The sequence below is a fragment of the Sus scrofa genome, chromosome 16 (genome assembly GCF_054392235.1).
Source record: "Sus scrofa isolate SSC_HxYL_T2T_F1_AM1 chromosome 16, Sscrofa_HxYL_maternal_Yorkshire_Landrace_v2.0, whole genome shotgun sequence".
NCBI lineage: Eukaryota > Metazoa > Chordata > Mammalia > Artiodactyla > Suidae > Sus > Sus scrofa.
The window spans coordinates 59,772,410-59,791,082 of record NC_139398.1 but is presented as its reverse complement, the minus strand read 5'-3'; the positions used below and the strand labels follow the sequence as shown (position 1 = coordinate 59,791,082).

Here is an 18,673-nt window from a genome sequence, read left to right as displayed (position 1 = left end):
GATTTTGCAGTCTGTTGAATAGTACTGGGCATACAACAAGCACTGACTAGTACAAGCACCTTGTTAGCCAAAAAAGCAGTAGCACACTCTGCTTTGTGTTTTATAATGAGATGGTAAAACCAATAAAAAGATATAAATAAATGAAAGAACACTCAGTCATTGGTTAAGATTTGGACCTCTGAGGACTTCTCTTGCGTAGGTATTTCTCTTCTTTCAGTTCCTTGTAAATCTGTCTCTACCTCCTCTGAGGCATCAATCATCTCTCATCATCTTCTCCCTTGGTTTCTTTCAAACCTGTCTCCACTTTACCTATAGAACTGACCTTCTCTAGAGCATTTCCCTATAGGGATATTTCTCATCTTTCAGTCCCTAGATTTTTTTCATCTATGTTAGGCTAAACAAGTGTATACACGTTAACAGATTTTTAAAAACATAAAAACCATGCTTTTGCTTATTTAAAACTATCTAGAGCTTAGTCAATCTTTCTTCACTGAAACCACTTTTTTTATAATACAAATTTTGATAACCCAAGGCAAGTCCTTAAAAATCAAGACTATTTTTCAAATTGTATTTGTTTATATAACTAAGGTGATATAATTATGCCTATCAACTGTAGCAACTGATAACATATAATACAAAATTAATACCAGCTGACAAAGGTTATTTAATCTAACTAGTCCTAGGTGGATTTCATTCTATTTTCTGACTTATGATGCTTTTCATCTTTTTTTTTTTTTTTTTTTGTCTTTTTGCCATTTCTTGGGCCGCTCCCGCGGCATATGGAGGTTCCCAGGCTAGGGGTCGAATCCCGAGCTATAGCCGCCGACTTAACGCCAGAGCCACAGCAACTTGGGATCCAAGCCGCATCTGCGACCTACACCACAGCTCACAGCAACGCCGGAACCTTGACCCACTGAGCAAGGGCAGGGATCAAACCCGCAACCTCATGGTTCCTAGTCGGATTCGTTAACCACTGCGCCACGACGGGAACTACTGCTTTTCATCTTTATCCAGAAATACCTAGGCTTTAGTGAGGTTCCTGTGCTAGCCATCTTGGTTTGGTTATCACAGGAAAACCTAAACTGTCTTTATAGTCACATTTTCTTTTTTTTTTCTTTCTTTTTTTTTTTTTTGGTCTTTTTGCCATTTCTTGGGCCCCTCCTGCGGCATATACAGGTTCCCAGGCTAGGGGTCTAATCGGAGCTGTAGCCGCCAGCCTACGCCAGAGCCACGGCAATGCGGGATCTGAGCCACGTCTGCAACCTACACCACAGCTCACGGCAACCCCAGATCGTTAACCCACTGAGCAAGGGCAGGGACTGAACCTGAAACCTCATGGTTCCTAGTCGGATTCGTTAACCACTGCGCCACAACGGGAACTCCTATAGTCACATTTTTAATACCAGCTTTTTTTGTTTTTTGTTTCTTTTTTTTGGTTTTTTTTGGTCTTTTCTAGCACCGAACCTGCAGCATATGGAGGTTCCCAGGATAGAAGTCTAATCGGAGCTAGATCCGAGCCACGTCTGCAACCTACACCACAGCTCAAGGCAACGCCGGATCCTTAACCAACTGAGCGAGGCCAGGGATCGAACCCACAACCTCATGATTCCTAATCGGATTCATTAACCACTGATCCACGAAGGGAACTCCAGTTTCTTAAAGCATACTAATAATTCCATTTATCTGGTTTGGTATCCTCCAGAGGGGAAATAACAAATAAACAAATAAAGAGCTTTGGGAGTTCCTATTGAGGCTCATAAATTTATGTAAACCTAAAATAAAGGTAACGTTAGATTAATCCCAAAGACACAAATATTAAGACAATTAAGTGGCATTTTCATATCTGGATATAGACATAAAATTTAATACGAATGTGAAGTGATAATACTACCCATGTTAACTCAAGGTCTAAGTTGTGATGCATAAATTAACTCATCAAGCCACCAATAACTAAGAAATCAACATGAAGGCAATGACATAAACTGCCTTGAAAGATGAATATATACTTATAAATATTATGTAACTTGATATACAAATAACAAACCAGTCTGATTTGCTATTGTTTCTAAAAAATGATTAACAATTTCTAAAACCTACACCTAAAAATTCAAATATTATATCATCATAAAATGATGCTTACCTGGGACATTCATTAAGAGCCTTGGGATCATCTGACTGTGCATCTTGAATAGAAGTATCTTTTTCTTCAGATTGCGAAGTGATGTCTTCACACTCAAAATTTTTACATGACTGATCTTCTATTTGTTCTGGAGTCTTGATAACAAACACATTTTTAAAAAAGTTTTAAGTTTCACAATAAAATGCCCATTTATAAAAGATTTCATTGAAAATTATGTACAATTTGGGGAGTTCCCGTCGTGGCGCCATGGTTAACAAATCCGCCTAAGAACTGTGAGCTTGAGGGTTCGATCCCTTCCTTTGGTCAGTGGGTTAAGGACCCAGCGTTGCCGTGAGCTGTGGTGTAGTTGCCGTGAGCTGTGATGTAGGTTGCAGACGAGGCTCAGATCCTGCGTCGCTGTGGCTCTGGCGTAGGCTGGCGGCTATAGCTTCGATTGGACCCCTAGCCTGGGAACCTCCATATGCCGCGGGAGTGGCCCTAGAAAAGCAAAAAGACAAAAAAAAAAAGTTTAAAAAAAAAAAAAAGAAAATTATGTACAATTTGAATACAAGGAAAATGATAAACATTTCAAAATTATAAAATGATATTCAAGTGGCACTTTTAGTGTTTTTTCTTTTCTCGGGGGGTGCACCCCCAGCATGTGGAAGTTTCCCAGGCCAGGGATTAAACATGCACCACAGCAGTGACCACACCAGCTTCTTAACTGCTAGGCCACCAAGGAACTCCATTGTTCTTTAAGTATAGAAAATTTCCTAAGCCACACCTTTTACCTCATCTTAAAGCCCCCCATTCTTTTCCTCCCAATCAGAAAGCAAGTAATTGCTTCAGCCTCATTTGTTAGAATTATCCCTTGGAGTCTATCTTTCTAAAATCCTTTTGATTATTATTATAATCACATTATAGACCCTAGGAATTATAACAAAAGAAATTCAAATCTCAAATTACACCAGCTCTTACACTTATCACAAAGACCAGTTATTATGTAAATAACCTAAAATTTATAACCTTTTTTTTTTCTTTTTCTTTTTCGAGCCGCACTCGCAGCATATGGAGGTTCCCAGGCTAGGGGTCAAATCGGAGCTACAGCGCTGGCCTATGCCACAGTCACAGCAACATGGAACCCAAGCCTCATCTTTGACCTACACCACAGCTCATGGCAACGCCAGATCCTTAACCCACTGTATGAGGCCAGGGATCGAACCCGCAACCTCACAGTTCCTAGTTGGATTAATTTCCACTGTGCCATGGTGGGAACTCCTAAAATTTATAACCTTTGTTGTTGAAATTATATGTTACCAGGGAACTTTTAACATTTTATTTTAAGTCAGTTAAAATTCATGTACCCAGCTACATTTTCAAAGGGGACGTGTAATTCAAATACCGGCTGAGTAACGGGAGAAGGCCAAGTCCAAAGATGAGTAAGGTAAAAGCACATAATTCATCATATAAATGTTTAAAAACCAGAAGGCTGAGAGCTAAGTGGCTTTACAATTAGCAAAGCTGCTGGCTATGAGATCTGGGCCTTAAATTTAATACACAGTGTACATAATCATATAGGACTGGGTTTTTTTGTTTTTCGTTTTGTCTTTTTGCCTTTTCTATGGCCGCTCCTGCGGCATATGGAGGTTCCCAGGCTAGGGGTCAAATAGGAGCTATAGCCACCAGCAACACCAGAGCCACAGCAACACGGGATCCGAGCCGCTCTGCGACCTACACCACAGCTCATGGCAACGCCGGATCCTTAATCCACTGAGCAAGGCCTGGGATCGAACCTGCAACCACATGGTTCCTAGTCAGATTCGTTAACCACTGAGCCACACCGGGAACTACAGTACTGCTGTTTTTAAGAGTTTACAAAAGGAGGCTTATGTACTTGTTTAACCAAAAAAACTGGAAGGCATCAGGGTACTTACATCTCCACCAATGCCGGATTCATTTTCATTCTTTTCTACAGTGGCCCCAAATTTTTCCTGTGATGTAAGAATTCCTTTTCTTTCAGCAGCTTTACCTATATTTGGTTTTTGCCTCCGCAGTGAGCCCCTCATTAGTCGTGCAGGTCTGAAAACCTTTGGTGCATCATCTTCCTGCAGACAAATTTTTTCACTCAAACTAGAATAATTACAAAGGAATAAAATCAACGGTTATTCTGAAGTCACATAATTACTTGTATGTCACATACATGCCTGTTTTCAGTATTCCCTTCTCCCAAGTATAAATAAATAAATCATTTGTAATACAAAATAATTCACAAGTGTCCTTAAGAACATCCTCAAAGACATTCATACCTCTATACCTTAATCCTCTGCGACAGTCAGTCCTAGAAGCCTGACTGTAGGAAAGCATTTTAAAATCAAATTTTCATCACAAAATTGGAAAAATCTGTACCTGACTAGTATAGAATACCATTCCCCACTCAAGACAACACCATGTACACTCTAGGACAATGGACAGATTATGGCATAAATGTATAGTCCAGAATCCACTGGTCCAGGTTTATACTGGAGCAAGGCCTGTTCTGGATCTCCATTCCGAGTTAAGTATTTCCTTTTGAAACACTTAGCTATATATAAAATTATCCAGAAACATATATCTTAACCATTAATTTACCTAACAAGACTTTGTTAAAATCTTATTAGCAGGTTGAAGGAGAAATGTATTTGCTAACTCAGTAGATCCATATGATAATTCACTTCTATAATATCAAGCATAAAGAACACTATTAAAGTGTTTCTGGAGTTCCCGTCGTGGCGCAGTGGTTAACGAATCCGACTAGGAACCATGAGGTTGCGGGTTCGGTCCCTGCCCTTGCTCAGTGGGTTAACGATCCGGCGTTGCCGTGAGCTGTGGTGTAGGTTGCAGACGCGGCTCGGATCCCGCGTTGCTGTGGCTCTGGCGTAGGCCAGTGGCTACAGCTCCAATTCGACCCCTAGCCTGGGAACCTCCATATGCCGTAGGAGCGGCCCAAAGAAATAGCAAAAAGACAAAAAAAAAAGAAAATAAAAAAAAATAATAAAGTGTTTCCACAACACCTATAGTTAAAAACAGACCTAAGTACAGTAGCTGAAAACAAAATTTAGACATTATCCAGTAGAGAAAAAGTCATTACCACCATTCCTAGGAGTGAGCATTTTTATTCTACTTCCTAAATACTTACTTAGACACAGCATCAGCTTCTGGGTTCTCTCTCTCTGTATTCTCCACTACAGAAATATCAGATGTACTCGTTTTGTCCTTTTCCACATGATTCTACAAATTAAATTTTTTATTTTTAATCTACTTAATGTAAAAAGTTCAAACTTTGTAATAAATGGAAATTAAAACAATGAAATTTTACTTTTTTGTACTTCTAATTATTTAAAGAGAATTTTTAAAATTATAAATGAGGGTGATAATATTTTAAACACATCTCATACATTACTGATAAAAGTATAAATTTGACACATCCTTCCCAGAAAGTCTTTTACTGATATTAATCCAGAGCTTTAACAATATTTATATTCTTTGAACTAGTAATATTTTTGAGTCTATTCTGAGAAAATATTTAGACAAAGATTTAGGTACAAGGATGTTCACTGAAACACTGTGCCAAACAGTAAACACTGTAAACAGACAAAATATCCAATAATAATAAATGGATAAATAAATTGCTACACCCACTGACAGACTATTACGAGGTCACTAAAAACCATGTTATCAAAACATGTTTAATGACATGGGAAAATTATTTATAAAATGTTAAAATACCAAAGGAGAATACAAAAAAATACAAATAATATTACTCAATCTTTTAATCTTTATATTTTTTCTTCTTTTCTTTCTGCTTTGTTCTTTTTTTGTTTTGTTTTATACTGGTTTTTTTGGCCATGCTCACAGCATGTGGATGTTCCCAGGGCCAGGGATCAAACCTGTGCCACAGCAGTGGCCCAAAAGCCACAGCAGTGGCAATACCAGATCCTTTACCCACTGTGCTAGAAGAGAACGCCTACCACTCAACCCAGAAAAGCTGGAAGGATATATTCTGAATGGTTGGTTGCATATATGGATGATAAAATTAATTTATTTTTAAATTTTTACATGAATCTCTATTTCCTCAATTTTCTAGAATTTAAAAACATAAGATTATAATAACATAACTATACTATATAAATATATTTTCACATAAGAGGAAAAAAGTCGGCTAAAAATCTTAGACTATTTTAGCAAAAATAAAATAGTTTTAATAATATAATACTGGCAGTGATATAAGGAAACAGGAACATTCAGTTAATACAGCATTAATAGAAATAGATTCTTTTTTTGAGGTTAATTTGACAGTACATAGCAAGAGTCATAAAAATATTTAAAATACCTTGGCCCATTAATCCCATCACCTCTTTGACTATTTATAATATTGTTTGCTTTTATTTATAAAAGTTTACAAAAATGGAAACAACCTAAACATTAGGGACATGGTTACGTAAATTAATAATTTTTGGAGTTCCCATCGTGGCGCAGTAGTTAACGAATACGACTAGGAACCATGAGGTTGCAGGTTCGGTCCCCGCCATTGCTCAGTGGGTTAACGATGGGGACGTTGCCATGAGCTGTGGTGTAGGTTGCAGATGTGGCTCGGATCCCGCATTGCTGTGGCCGGCGGCTACAGCTCCGATTAGACCCCTAGCCTGGGAACCTCCATATGTTGTGGGTTCGGCCCTACAAAGACAAAAAGACAAAAAAACAGAAACAAAAGAAATCAACTATTCTGAATAAAAATTTCATATAAATTAACATAAGACATATTTGTCACTTCTAGGATGTTTGAAATTATATGTTCTAGATGCTAAAGGAAATGCAAAAAACATGAGACTAATAAGACAAATTTAATATTAACGTGTAAAGTTCTTATATCTTGGCTTTACTATCAACAACATTATTGTGTGCTCCTTGATGAGGACCGAACATTATTCTAGTCTCATGTTTAATTTGAATTAAATATATTCTGTGGTTTATAAAAAAAATTAATAACTTTACTGTGTAATTACAAGGTAAATATTTTTATTCCCAGCTACTTAGAAAAAAATTTCATAATTTTAGTTGCCATTTAGTCTCTTAATCCATACCTTTTCAACTGAAGTTTCTGCATGTGAACTCTTGTTCTCTTCATCTGTTTTATCTTGTAAAAGAACTGTTTTCTTCCCAACTGCCCTTGATAAATTGGGTTTAGGTCTCTGGAGTCGTACTCTCTTCATGGGTTTAACATTTTCTGTTTGATCAGTTTCCCTAGAAAATTAACATTATTTATTTAGTTAGTTTTTTGCTTTTTAGGGCCGCATCCGCAGCACATGGAAGTTCCCAGGCTAGGGTCAAACTGGAGCTATAGCTGCTGGCCTACACCACAGCCACAGCAACATCAGATCTGAGCCACATCTGTCACCTATACCACAGCTCACGGCTACGCCGGATCCTTAACCTACTGAGCAAAGGCAGGGATCAAACCCACATCCTCATGGATCCTAGTCTGGTTCATTACAACTGAGCCACAACGGGAACTCCCGAAAATTATCATTATTTAAATTGTACCAACATGTAGGCATTATCAAAAGAAATTCTGGAAAAGTCTTTAAAAAACTATTCATAGTCCAAAAGGAACTACTTTAAGCTTAGTTACAATAAGAGTAGCAAAGAAAACTGGGGACAAGAAGAGCAATGGGAGGGTAACCAATTTGTTCCATCAGATGTTAATAAAATCAGCTCCTTTTTCTGCACTGTACTTATATTTCAAATGGATCAAGGATTTAAGTGAAGCCATAAAGAAAACACATACACGTATTTTATAACCTTGAGGTGGGATAAGCATTTCTTTTCTTTCTTTTTATTTTAGGGCCGCACCTATAGCATATGGAAGTTCCAAGGCTAGGGGTCAAATTGGAGCTGCAACTGCCGGCCTACACCACAGCCACAGCAACTCGGGATGCAAGGGGCATCTGTGACCTACACCATAGCCTGCAGCAATGCTGGATCCTGAACACACTGATCCAGGCCAGGGATCAAAGCTGTATCCTCATGAGTAGTAGTTGGGTTCTTAAACCACTGACCCACCACCAGAACTCCAAGATAAGCTTTTGTAAAACTTAATTAAAATTCAAGAGCCATATGGAGTTCCCCTGGCAGCACAGCAGGTTAAGGATGCTGCATTGTTACTGCAGCAGCTTGGGTCACTGCTGTGGTGATAATCAATCCTTAGCCCTGGAACTGTCACATGCCGAAAATGTGGCCAAAAAAGAAAAAAAAAAAAAAAAAAGCCCAGGAACCATAAAAAAAAAAAGAGAGAGAGAAATCTGACAACATAAACACCAAAAACTTTTACATAGCCAAAACATGGCTAAGTCAGAAGTCAAACTATAAACCAAGAAAGCATGTTTTACAACTTGTAGCCAAAGCTAACTTCTCTAAAATATAAAAAGCTCCTATAAAACAATATCAACAACTCATTAAATAATTGGACAAAGGATATGAACAACTCACAAAAAACAAAATGCGATGAGACGATGAACTTCACTCCCAATAAGAAATGTGCAAATTAAAAGTAGAACAAGTACAAATGTGACAAAACGTTAAGAATCAGAGGATCTAGGAGTTCCCTTTGTGGCGCAGTGGTTAACGAATCCGACTAGGAACCATGAGGTTTCAGGTTCGATCCCTGACATTGCTCAGTGGGTTAACAATCCAGTGTTGCCGTGAGCTGTGGTGTAGGTTGCAGATGAGGCTCGGATCCCACGTTGCTGTGGCTCTGGCATAGGCCGGGGGCTCCAGCTCCGATTAGACCCCTAGCCTGGGAAACTCCATAAGCCGCAAGAGCGGCCCGAGAGAATGGCAGAAAGACAAAAAAAAAAAAAAAAGAATCAGAGAATCTAAGGGGAATTATATGCAGAGGTTAATTATTCTATTTTTTTACTTTCCTTAAGTAAGAAAATATTGAAGTAAGCACCAGAAAGGGAGAAAAAAATAAAAGAATTACATACCCCTGTCAAAAAGAGAGGCATGGGGTAGATATACTATACAGAGTTTTTTTTTTTTTTTTCATCTTTTTAGGGCTGCGACTGCAGCATATGGAAGTTCCCAGGCTAGGGGTTGAATCAGAGCTGTAGCAGCTGACCTACACCACAGCCAGAGAAGTGCAGGATCTGAGCCACAACTGCAAACTACACCACAGCTCACAGCAACGCCAGATCCTTAATCCACTGAGCAAGGCCAGGGATCAAACCCACAACCTCATGGTTCCTAGTCGGATTCGTTAACCACTGAGTCATGACGGGAACTACAGGGAGACATTTCTTACATCGCTGGTGTGAATATAAACTAGTATAACTTCTATGGAGAGCATTCTGGGAGCATCTATCAAAATCATAAATGCATAAACACACACACACATACATATATACTTTGGGCTAGCAATTCCATTTTTAGGAAGTTACTCTAGAAATATACTCGCACAAAGGTAAAAGGATAAAAATTTAAAATTATAAGCATTGTTTGTAAAAAACAACAAATATAGCCATGAATCAGGACACTGATTCATCTATAGAGTAGAATACTATGCAACTATAAAAAGAATAAGGAAGGTCTTTATGTAAAGATATGAAGACATAACATCAAAAACTGCAAAATGGTATGTACAGTATTCTACAAGTAAGCTTTTTAAAGAGCAATAAAAAGATAAAAAATATATATTTGTGGAGTTCTTGTGGTAGCAGGGTGGTAACAAACCCAACTAGTATCCATGAGGATACAGGTTTGATCCCTGGCCTGGGAACACACATACACATATATATTTGTATTAGCTTTAATGTCATTTTGTTTAATCTCTGAAATAAATAACACTGGTTACCTGCTAGAGCGAATGGGGCATGGTGGGAAGAATACTTTGCTCTATACCTTCTCATACTTTTGGATGTTCGAACCATAAGAATATAGTGTCTGTTACAAGGACTAGTTTTAAGTTTGATTCTCTCTCTCTCTCTCTCTTTTGCATACTAGAAAACATAACAGATAATCTCTTGAAAGTCATCAATATCGGAATTCCCGTCGTGGCTCAGTGGTTAATGAATCCGACTAGGAACCATGAGGTTGTAGGTTCGATCCCTGGCCTTGCTCAGTGGGTTAAGGATGCAGCGTTGCCGTGAGCTGTGGTGTAGGTCGCAGATGAGGCTCAGATCCCGCGTTGCTGTGGCTCTGGCATAGGCCGGTGGCTATAGCTCCAATTAGACCCCTAGCCTGGAAATCTCCATATACCGCAAGAGCGGCCCTAGAAAAGACAAAAAGACAAAAAGACAAAAAAAAAAAAAAAAAAAAGGAGTTCCCGTCGTGGCGCAGTGGTTAACAAATCCGACTAGGAACCATGAGGTTGTGGGTTCGATCCCTGCCCTTGCCCAGTGGGTTAACGATCCGGCGTTGCCGTGAGCTGTGGTGTAGGTTGCAGACGCGGCTCGGATCCCACGTTGCTGTGGCTCTGGTGTAGGCCGGTGGCTACAGCTCCGATTTAACCCCTAGCCTGGGAACCTCCATATGCCGTGGGAGCGGCCCAAGAAATAGCAACAACAACAACAAAAAAAAGACAAAAAAGACAAAAAAAAAAAAAAAAAAAAAAAAAAGAAAGTGATCAATATCAAATCTACTACCTTGACAACAGGCATGAAAAATAATTCAAGTAAAAGTTAAATCTCATAGCAAAAAATTTAGGATTCTAAATTTTTTTAGAATTTCATCATATGTTAATACTCTGCTAAAACTCATATCACTATTACACACCAGATATAAAAGACAGTCTTTCTGTAATGAAACATAAAGTGAAAAACCTTGATGTCACTAGACCACAGTGCAATTACATATTAAATGGTCTATAGTCCCTTCCTAATCACTAAAGTAGCAATATTATCATCATTTCTTAAGTGATAATAAATTATCAAAAATTTTTACATAAAAATCCTACCATGTAAAATACTTACAGAGATTTATTTTTTGGGTCAACATTTCTTTCTTCTGTACAACTCCTCTCAGCATTATTCACCTCACACAATGGTCTAACACCAACTTCTGATGAAGGCAAATCTGAAGCGCCTGATTCTAAAGTCTCAGCTGCTACTGATACATCATCTTGCTCACCACTAAGGAAACAAAAACAAATCAGAAAAGAATTCTTAGTAACACTTGTTTAATACTAATTAAGATTTTTTTTTTAAATATACAAAGCTAAGACTCTAGAAGATGATCCATCATATCATGGAATAATTAACAAAAACAGATATTTAGCTTTTCTATGATCCTTCTCACACCATGTTATTTAAAACAGTGTACCTTAATGGAAAACAGTATAGAGATTCCTCAGGAAACTAAATGCAGAACTACCATATGATCCAGCAATGCCACTCCTGGGAATCTATCCAGACAAGACTACAATTCAAAAAGATAGATGCACCCCTATGTTCACTGCAACATGATTCACAATAGCCAAGACACGAAAACAAACTAAATGTTCACTGACAGATAAATGGATTAAGAAGATGTGCTACACAGAAAAGAAACTCATGGACTTGGAGAAAAGACTTGTGGTTGCCAAGAGAAGGGAGAGGGAATGGGATGGATTGGGAATCTGGGGTTAATAGATGCAAACTATTCCATTTGGAATGGATAAGCAATGAGATCCTGCTGCCTAGCACTGAGAACTCAAAAACACATGAAAAGATGTTCAATATCACTCATCATTAGAGAAATGCAAATCAAAACCACTACAAGGTACCACCTTACACCAGCCAGAATGGCCATCATCAAAAAGGCTACAAACAATAAATTTTGGAGAGGGTGTGGAGAAAAAGGAACCCTAGTACACTATTGGTGGGATTGTAAATTGGTGCAACCACTGTGGAAAACAGTATGGAGATTCCTCAGAAAACCAAAAATAGAACTAGATCTAGCAATCCCACTCTAGCAATCCCACTCCTGGGCATCTATCCAGAGAAAACCATGACATGAGAAGACACATGCATTCTAATGTTCATTGCAGCACTAAACGCAATAGCCAAGACATGGAAACAAGCTAAATGTTCATCGACAGAGGAGTGGATCAAGAAGATGTGGTACATATACACAATGGACTATTACTCAGCCATTAAAAAGAATGAGATACCAGCATTTTTAGCAACATAGATGGACCTAGAAACTATCATGCTAAGTGAAGTCAACCATACAATGAGACACCAACATCAAATGCTTTCACTGACATGTGGAATCTGAAAAAAGGACACAATGAACTTCTTTGCAGAACAGATACTGACTCACAGACTTTGAAAACCTATGGTTTCCAAATAAGACAGGTTGGGGGGTGAGGGGATGCACTGGGAGTTTGGGATGGAATTGCTGTAAAATTTGGTTGTGATGATTGTTGTACACCTATAAATGTAATAAAATTCATTAATTAAAAAAAAACCACAATGAGACCAACTCACATCTATCAGGATAGTCATTATATATTGATTAAAAAAAACTTTTAGAAGAGAAAATAACAAATGCTGGCAAAAATGTGGAATAACTGGAAACCTTATAAACTGTGGATGAGAATGTAAAATGCAGTCACAATGAAAAACAGTATGAGTCTCCTCAAAAAGAGAGAACAGAATTATCATATGATCCAACAACTCCCTCTCTGGGTATTAATCCAGAAGAATTAAAAACAGGGATCTCAAAGAAACGTCTTCACTGTTACGTTTCTTGTACCATTATTCACAAGAGCCAAGAGACAGAAACAACCTAAAAGTGCACTGACAGACAAATGAATAAGGAAAAAGTGACATATACCATGGAATATTATTTGACCATAAAAAAGGAACCCTGTTATATGCTACAACATGAATGAACCTTGAAAACATCATGCTAGGTGAAATAAACCACTCATAGAAGGTCAAATACTACCTGATTCCACTTATATGAAGTATCTAAAATAACCAAGCTCATACAAACAGAAAAGAGAATGGTGGTTTCCAGAAGCTGAGCTAAGGAGGAAATAAAGAGTTGCTGTTCAATGGATATAGTTTCAGTCATGCAACATGAAAGCGTTCTAGAAATCTGCTGTCAACACTGTGCTTATACTTAACACTGTATATTTTAAAAACTTATTAGAAGAGTAGATTTCACGTTACGGTCTTTACCACTAGTAAAAACAAACAAAACAAAAAACCAACCAACCAAAAGAACAAAAACGCCAGCAGGGTATGTCACATTCAAACTGCCAAAAACAAAAGATAAAATCTTTACAAAAAAGAAAAAGCCCAGACAAACACTAACCACAAGAAAGCTGGAGTGGTAAAGCAAGCTTCAGAACAAAGAGCAAAATCACATGATACCACACAAATGGAAAAAGGCTGATTTCACCAAGAGGAAGAAACAAGAGAGCTTCTAAAGACATGAAGAAAAACAAACAGAAGTGAGAAGAGAAGTTCCGGTCGTGGCTCAGTGGTTAACCAATAAGACTAGGAACCATGAAGTTGTGGGTTCGATCCCTGGCCTTGCTCAGTGGGTTAGGGATCCGGCACTGCCATGAGCTATCTATGGTGTAGGTTGCAGATGCGGCTCAGATCCCGCGTTGCTGTGGCTCTGGCATAGGCCAGCTGCTGCAGCTCCTATTCAACCCCTAGCCTGGGAACCTCCATATGCCATGGGAACAGCCCTAGAAAAGGCAAAAAAAAAGACAAAAAGACAAAAAAGAAAAAGAAGTGAGAAGAGAAATAAGCAAATTCACAATTACAGCTGGAGACTTCACACCCCTCCTTCAGTAACTGACAGAAAATGTAGACCAAGTAAGTAAAGATATAGAAAATACCTTGATGAAAGAACAGGGTCAGTTCTTCTCTCAGTCTTCTCACTAAAGGATAAGCCCACAATATCATCTTTGTTCTGTACAGAGGGAAGATTCTGTTCCTTATTTCCTCCTTCTTCATTTATCTCAGGACTTAGTGACTGATCTATCAATACAAAATGCATATTATTTTTAAATGATGGCAAAAACATCTATTTTTAAAGCATAAAATAATTTACACATAACACTGTAATGTAATGCAATGATTAAGAAATTACCCCAAAGCACAATTTGTTTTTTCTTCTTTTTCAGCCACATCCAAGGCATATAGAAGTTCCCAGGCCAGGGACTGAATCCAAGTCACAGCTGCAACCTACGCCACAGCTGCAGCAATGCCAGATCCTTAATCCATGGTGCCAGACTGGGAATTAAACCACAACAGAGCCACAACAGAGACACCACCAGGTCCTTAACCCATTGCACCACAGCAGGAACTCCCCGAAGTCCAATTTCTTAAATGTTCAGCTATTCTGCTTTATATGTAATGTCTTTCATAGTTAGCCACAAAAAAACCATAATATTATAATGCCTATGAGTCATATTATATTACCTATCAGGATTCACTTAACTAAAATCTTATTGGTGAAGTTGAACTACATAAAAATTTAAATTCTACAAAAAGGTGATTCTGGTCTGCTACAATATTTTTCTTCTCTCTTTACTTGGTGACTGCTATCTTTTTTTTTTTTTTTTTTTCTTGTCTTTTTGCCTCTTCTAGGGCCCCATATGGAGGTTCCCAGGCTAGGGGTCTAATCGGAGCTACAGCTGCCAGGCACAGCCACAGCCACAGCAATGCAGGATCCGAGCCAAGTCTAGGACCCACACCACAGCTCACGGCAAAGCCGGATCCTTAACCCACTGAGCAAGGCCAGGGATAGAACTCACAACTTCATGGTTCCTAGTCAGGTTCGTTAGCCACTGAGCCATGACAGGAACTCCACTTGGTGCCTGCTTTAAATAAGCTATATATAAACATAAAGAAAGAGCCCAAGACTTGCCTAAACTCTCAATTCTCATTCCTTAGTAACATGTGTCAAAATGTCTGCATTCTAGGGAGTTTAAAAAATAAAACTGAAAGGAAAACTTATCTTAGTAGCTCTTATAAAAATTTAACAACTTATTATAGGTTCATAGCAGTGCTCTGTAGAAGTAGAACATGAAAACCTATCTTTTTTCTTTCTTTTTAGGGCTGCATCTGTGGCATATGGAAGTTCCCAGGCTAAGTATCAAATTGGAGCTGCAGCTGCCAGCCTACACCACAGCCACAGCAATGGCAGATCCGAGCCGCATCTGTGACCTACACTGCAGCTTGAGGCAATGCAGGGTCCTTAACCCACTGAGCACAGCCAGGGATCAAACCCACATCCTCATGGATACTAGTCAGGTTCTTAACCCACTGAGCCAAAGTGGAAACTCCAAACCTGTGATTTATTAAGAAAGACAATACAGGATTTCTCACTGTGACACATAGGGTTAATAATCCAGCTTGTCTCTGTGGCATTGCCAGTTCAAATACCGGAAACCACACAGTGGGTTAAGGATCTGGCATTGCCACAGCTGTGGCACAGGTCACAGATTCGTCTCAGATTCAATCCCTGGCCCAGGAATTTCCATATCCTGGGGGTATGGCCAAAAAAGGGAGAGAAAAAGAGAGAGAGAGGGAGAGATAGAGGGAAAGAAAGAGAGAGAGAGAGAAAGAAAGAATTCCATTGTGGCTCAGCGGAAACGGACCCGACTAGTATTCATGAGGACTTGGGTTTGATCCCTGCCCTCACTCAGGGGGTTAAGGGTCTGGTACTGCTGTGAGCTATGGTATAGGTCAAAGATGTGGCTTGGATCCCAAGTAGCTGTGGCCTCAGTGTAGGCCAGCAGCTGTAGCTCCAATTCGACCCCTAGCCTAGGAACTTCCATATGCTGCAGGTACAGCCCTAAAAAGCAAAAAAGAAAGAAAAGAGAGAGAAGATGGACGGAGGGATGGAAGGAAGGCAGTATAAATATGTAATATAGAATCATTGCTAATGGGAGTGTACTGGAGCTAACACATCTCCTTATTTCACTGTTTATTAAACAATACTTTTTTTCCTTTAAAAATAATTGTACCATGAATATAGAACCAATTAAAAAGCATTATTAGTTGCTAGTATCTAGAAGTATTTAAGTTATACATCATACAGCGTATACATGTCTTTACAAGTAATATAGGGGCCATTAAAATATGTAATAGGGAGTTCCCGTCGTGGCGCAGTGGTTAACGAATCCGACTAGGAACCATGAGGTTGCGGGTTCGGTCCCTGCCCTTGCTCAGTGGGTCAAGGTTCCGGCGTTGCTGTGAGCTGTGGTGTAGGTTGCAGACGCGGCTCAGATCCTGCGTTGCTGTGGCTCTGGCGTAGGCCGGTGGCTACAGCTCCGATTCAACCCCTGGCCTGGGAACCTCCATATGCCGCGGGAGTGGCCCAAGAAATAGCAACAACGACAAAAAGACAAAAAAAAATAATAATAAAATAAAAAAATATGTAATAAACTTACTTGTGTGTTTTTCTCCTTTAGAAGAGCCTGGCTGAACAGAGGCATTTCCTGAAAGACTTTTTACTTCCCGTTTACCACCTTCACCCTGATTCTTTCTTCTTCTTTTCTTTTGGTTTTGGTCTTGTTCTACTACATTCTGTTCTGAATCCTGTGCTGATAAAGTCAGAGATTGTTGTTCTTCTTCAACTGTCTGAGTATCCTTTTGGGATCCTTCTGCATCTGAAATTCTAGCACTCACAGACTCAGCTGGATCGTCACTCACTCTTTCATTGGTAACTTTTTTCACTGAAAAATAAGGGAAATTGTTATAAACATTAAAATAACCTACAGAAAAATTTGTAAAGGTGGATAAGATAAATACTGAAGGGTGTCTAGGCAAAAATATGAAGACAACCACACTGTCCAAGAGAGGATGACTAAATAAGTTATAATACATTTATGCTACAAAAATCCATGCAGCAAATAATAATGAGGTAGGTTTACATGCAGTAATGTAAAAGATTTCAAAAAATATTATTGTGTTTAAAAAAAAATCAAAACATAGGCAAAACATTCTCTAATAAACTGTTCAAATGCCAGTCTCCCAAGGCAAGATAAATAAAAACAAAAATAAACAAATAGGACCTAATCAAACTTACAAGCTTTTGCACAGCAAAGAAACCACTAAAACAAACAAACAAACAAAAAAAAACATGAGTAGTTCCCACTGGCTCAGCAGAAAGGAACTCAAGTAGTATCCATGAGGATATGGGTTCAATTCCTGGCCTCGCTCAGTGGGTTAAGGATCTGGTGTTTCCATGAACTGTGGTATAGATCACAGATGTGGCTTGGATTCCATGTTGCCATGACTGTGGTAAAGGCCAGTAGCTACAGCTCCAATTTAACTCCTAGCTCGGGAACTCCCATATGCTGCAGGTGCAGTCCTAAAAAGAAGAAAATAAATAAATAATTTCTTTAAAGCCATATTAAGTTTCCTGTATCAGAAGATGAAAATACTGAATTATAGGAGTTCCTGTCCTGGTTCAGTAGTTAACGGATCCAACTAGGAAGCACGAGGTTGCTGGTCAGATCCCTGGCCTCACTCAGTAGGTTAAGGATCCGGTGTTACCGTGAGCTGTGATGTAGGTCACAGACTCGTCTTGGATCCCACGTTGCTGTAGCTGTGGCGTAGGCCGGCGGCTACAGCTCCAACTAGACCCCTATCCTGGGAGCCTCCACATGCCATGGGTGCGGCCCTGGAAAAGCTAAAAGGACACCAAAAAAAAGTTTAATAAAAAAGAAAAGAATGAATTACATTGAAAAAAAAAACAAAAATTAGAGATGACCATGGAAACAGCATCCAAACCAAAGGCAAACTTCGCAAGCATCCCTGATCAGACATGGTCTCCTAAAAAAAAACTAATCTTAAAAAGATAATAAAATTCATTGCCATTTAGTTTTATTCCAAAGAAGTCAAAACAAGATTTTAAAGCTAGGAAAACAGCGCTAGATTTTTTTTTTTTGGTCTGCCCCATGGCATATGGAGTTCCTACGCCAGGGATCAGATCTGAGTCACAGTTACAACCTATGCCAAAGCTTGTGGCAACAGCAGATCCTTTAATCCACTGTGCCAGGCCCAGGATCAAATCTGTGTCCTGGCAGTGCAGAGACACTGCTCATCTTGTGCACCACAGCAGGGACTCCTGTATTTATTCTTTATTAGAATAATAATCAGCAATTTCTAGATTCTAGGACTTGTAACAGTATACCTGAAAAGTGCTCACATTAAGTAAGATATAGTGAGTCACCCATGCTATCACCTACAACATAATAATCAAAAATTAATATATCTATTTTAATTTCCTAGGGCTATATATATTACGTAAAAAGACTGACTAAAGAATGAAATAACTTTGCAGTTATCAATACTAATCTTAAAATGACACGTGCTACACTGCAGAAAAGGAAAATCTACACTGGCAATGTGCAGGAGAGAATTAACAGAGCAAGCCTCACTGCTCTCCTCTGAAAGGCCTGCTTAAAAGGTTGGCCCTTAACCGCCCTACACTGCTTGTGGGAATGTAAATTGGCATAGCCACTGTGGAAAACAGATGGATTTCAAAAAACTAAAAACAGAACTA

The 18,673-nt window shown here is 38.9% G+C and overlaps 1 protein-coding gene across 4 annotated transcripts in view; it reads right to left on the bottom strand.

The window, feature by feature from the left end:
• The window catches only part of BDP1 (B double prime 1, subunit of RNA polymerase III transcription initiation factor IIIB), a 108,302-nt gene that overhangs the window by 55,484 nt on the left and 34,145 nt on the right, over positions 1-18,673 (bottom strand). For all 4 annotated transcript variants that reach the window (XM_005672526.4, XM_085002421.1, XM_005672527.4 and 1 more), the window contains exons 10-16: positions 16,554-16,838; positions 13,992-14,133; positions 11,125-11,283; positions 7,240-7,399; positions 5,295-5,386; positions 4,054-4,249; positions 2,141-2,274 (exon numbers count right to left, since the gene is read on the bottom strand). In XM_005672526.4, coding sequence (XP_005672583.3) covers positions 2,141-2,274; positions 4,054-4,249; positions 5,295-5,386; positions 7,240-7,399; positions 11,125-11,283; positions 13,992-14,133; positions 16,554-16,838 — 1,168 coding nt within the window. The remainder of the gene's footprint in view (positions 1-2,140; positions 2,275-4,053; positions 4,250-5,294; positions 5,387-7,239; positions 7,400-11,124; positions 11,284-13,991; positions 14,134-16,553; positions 16,839-18,673) is intronic.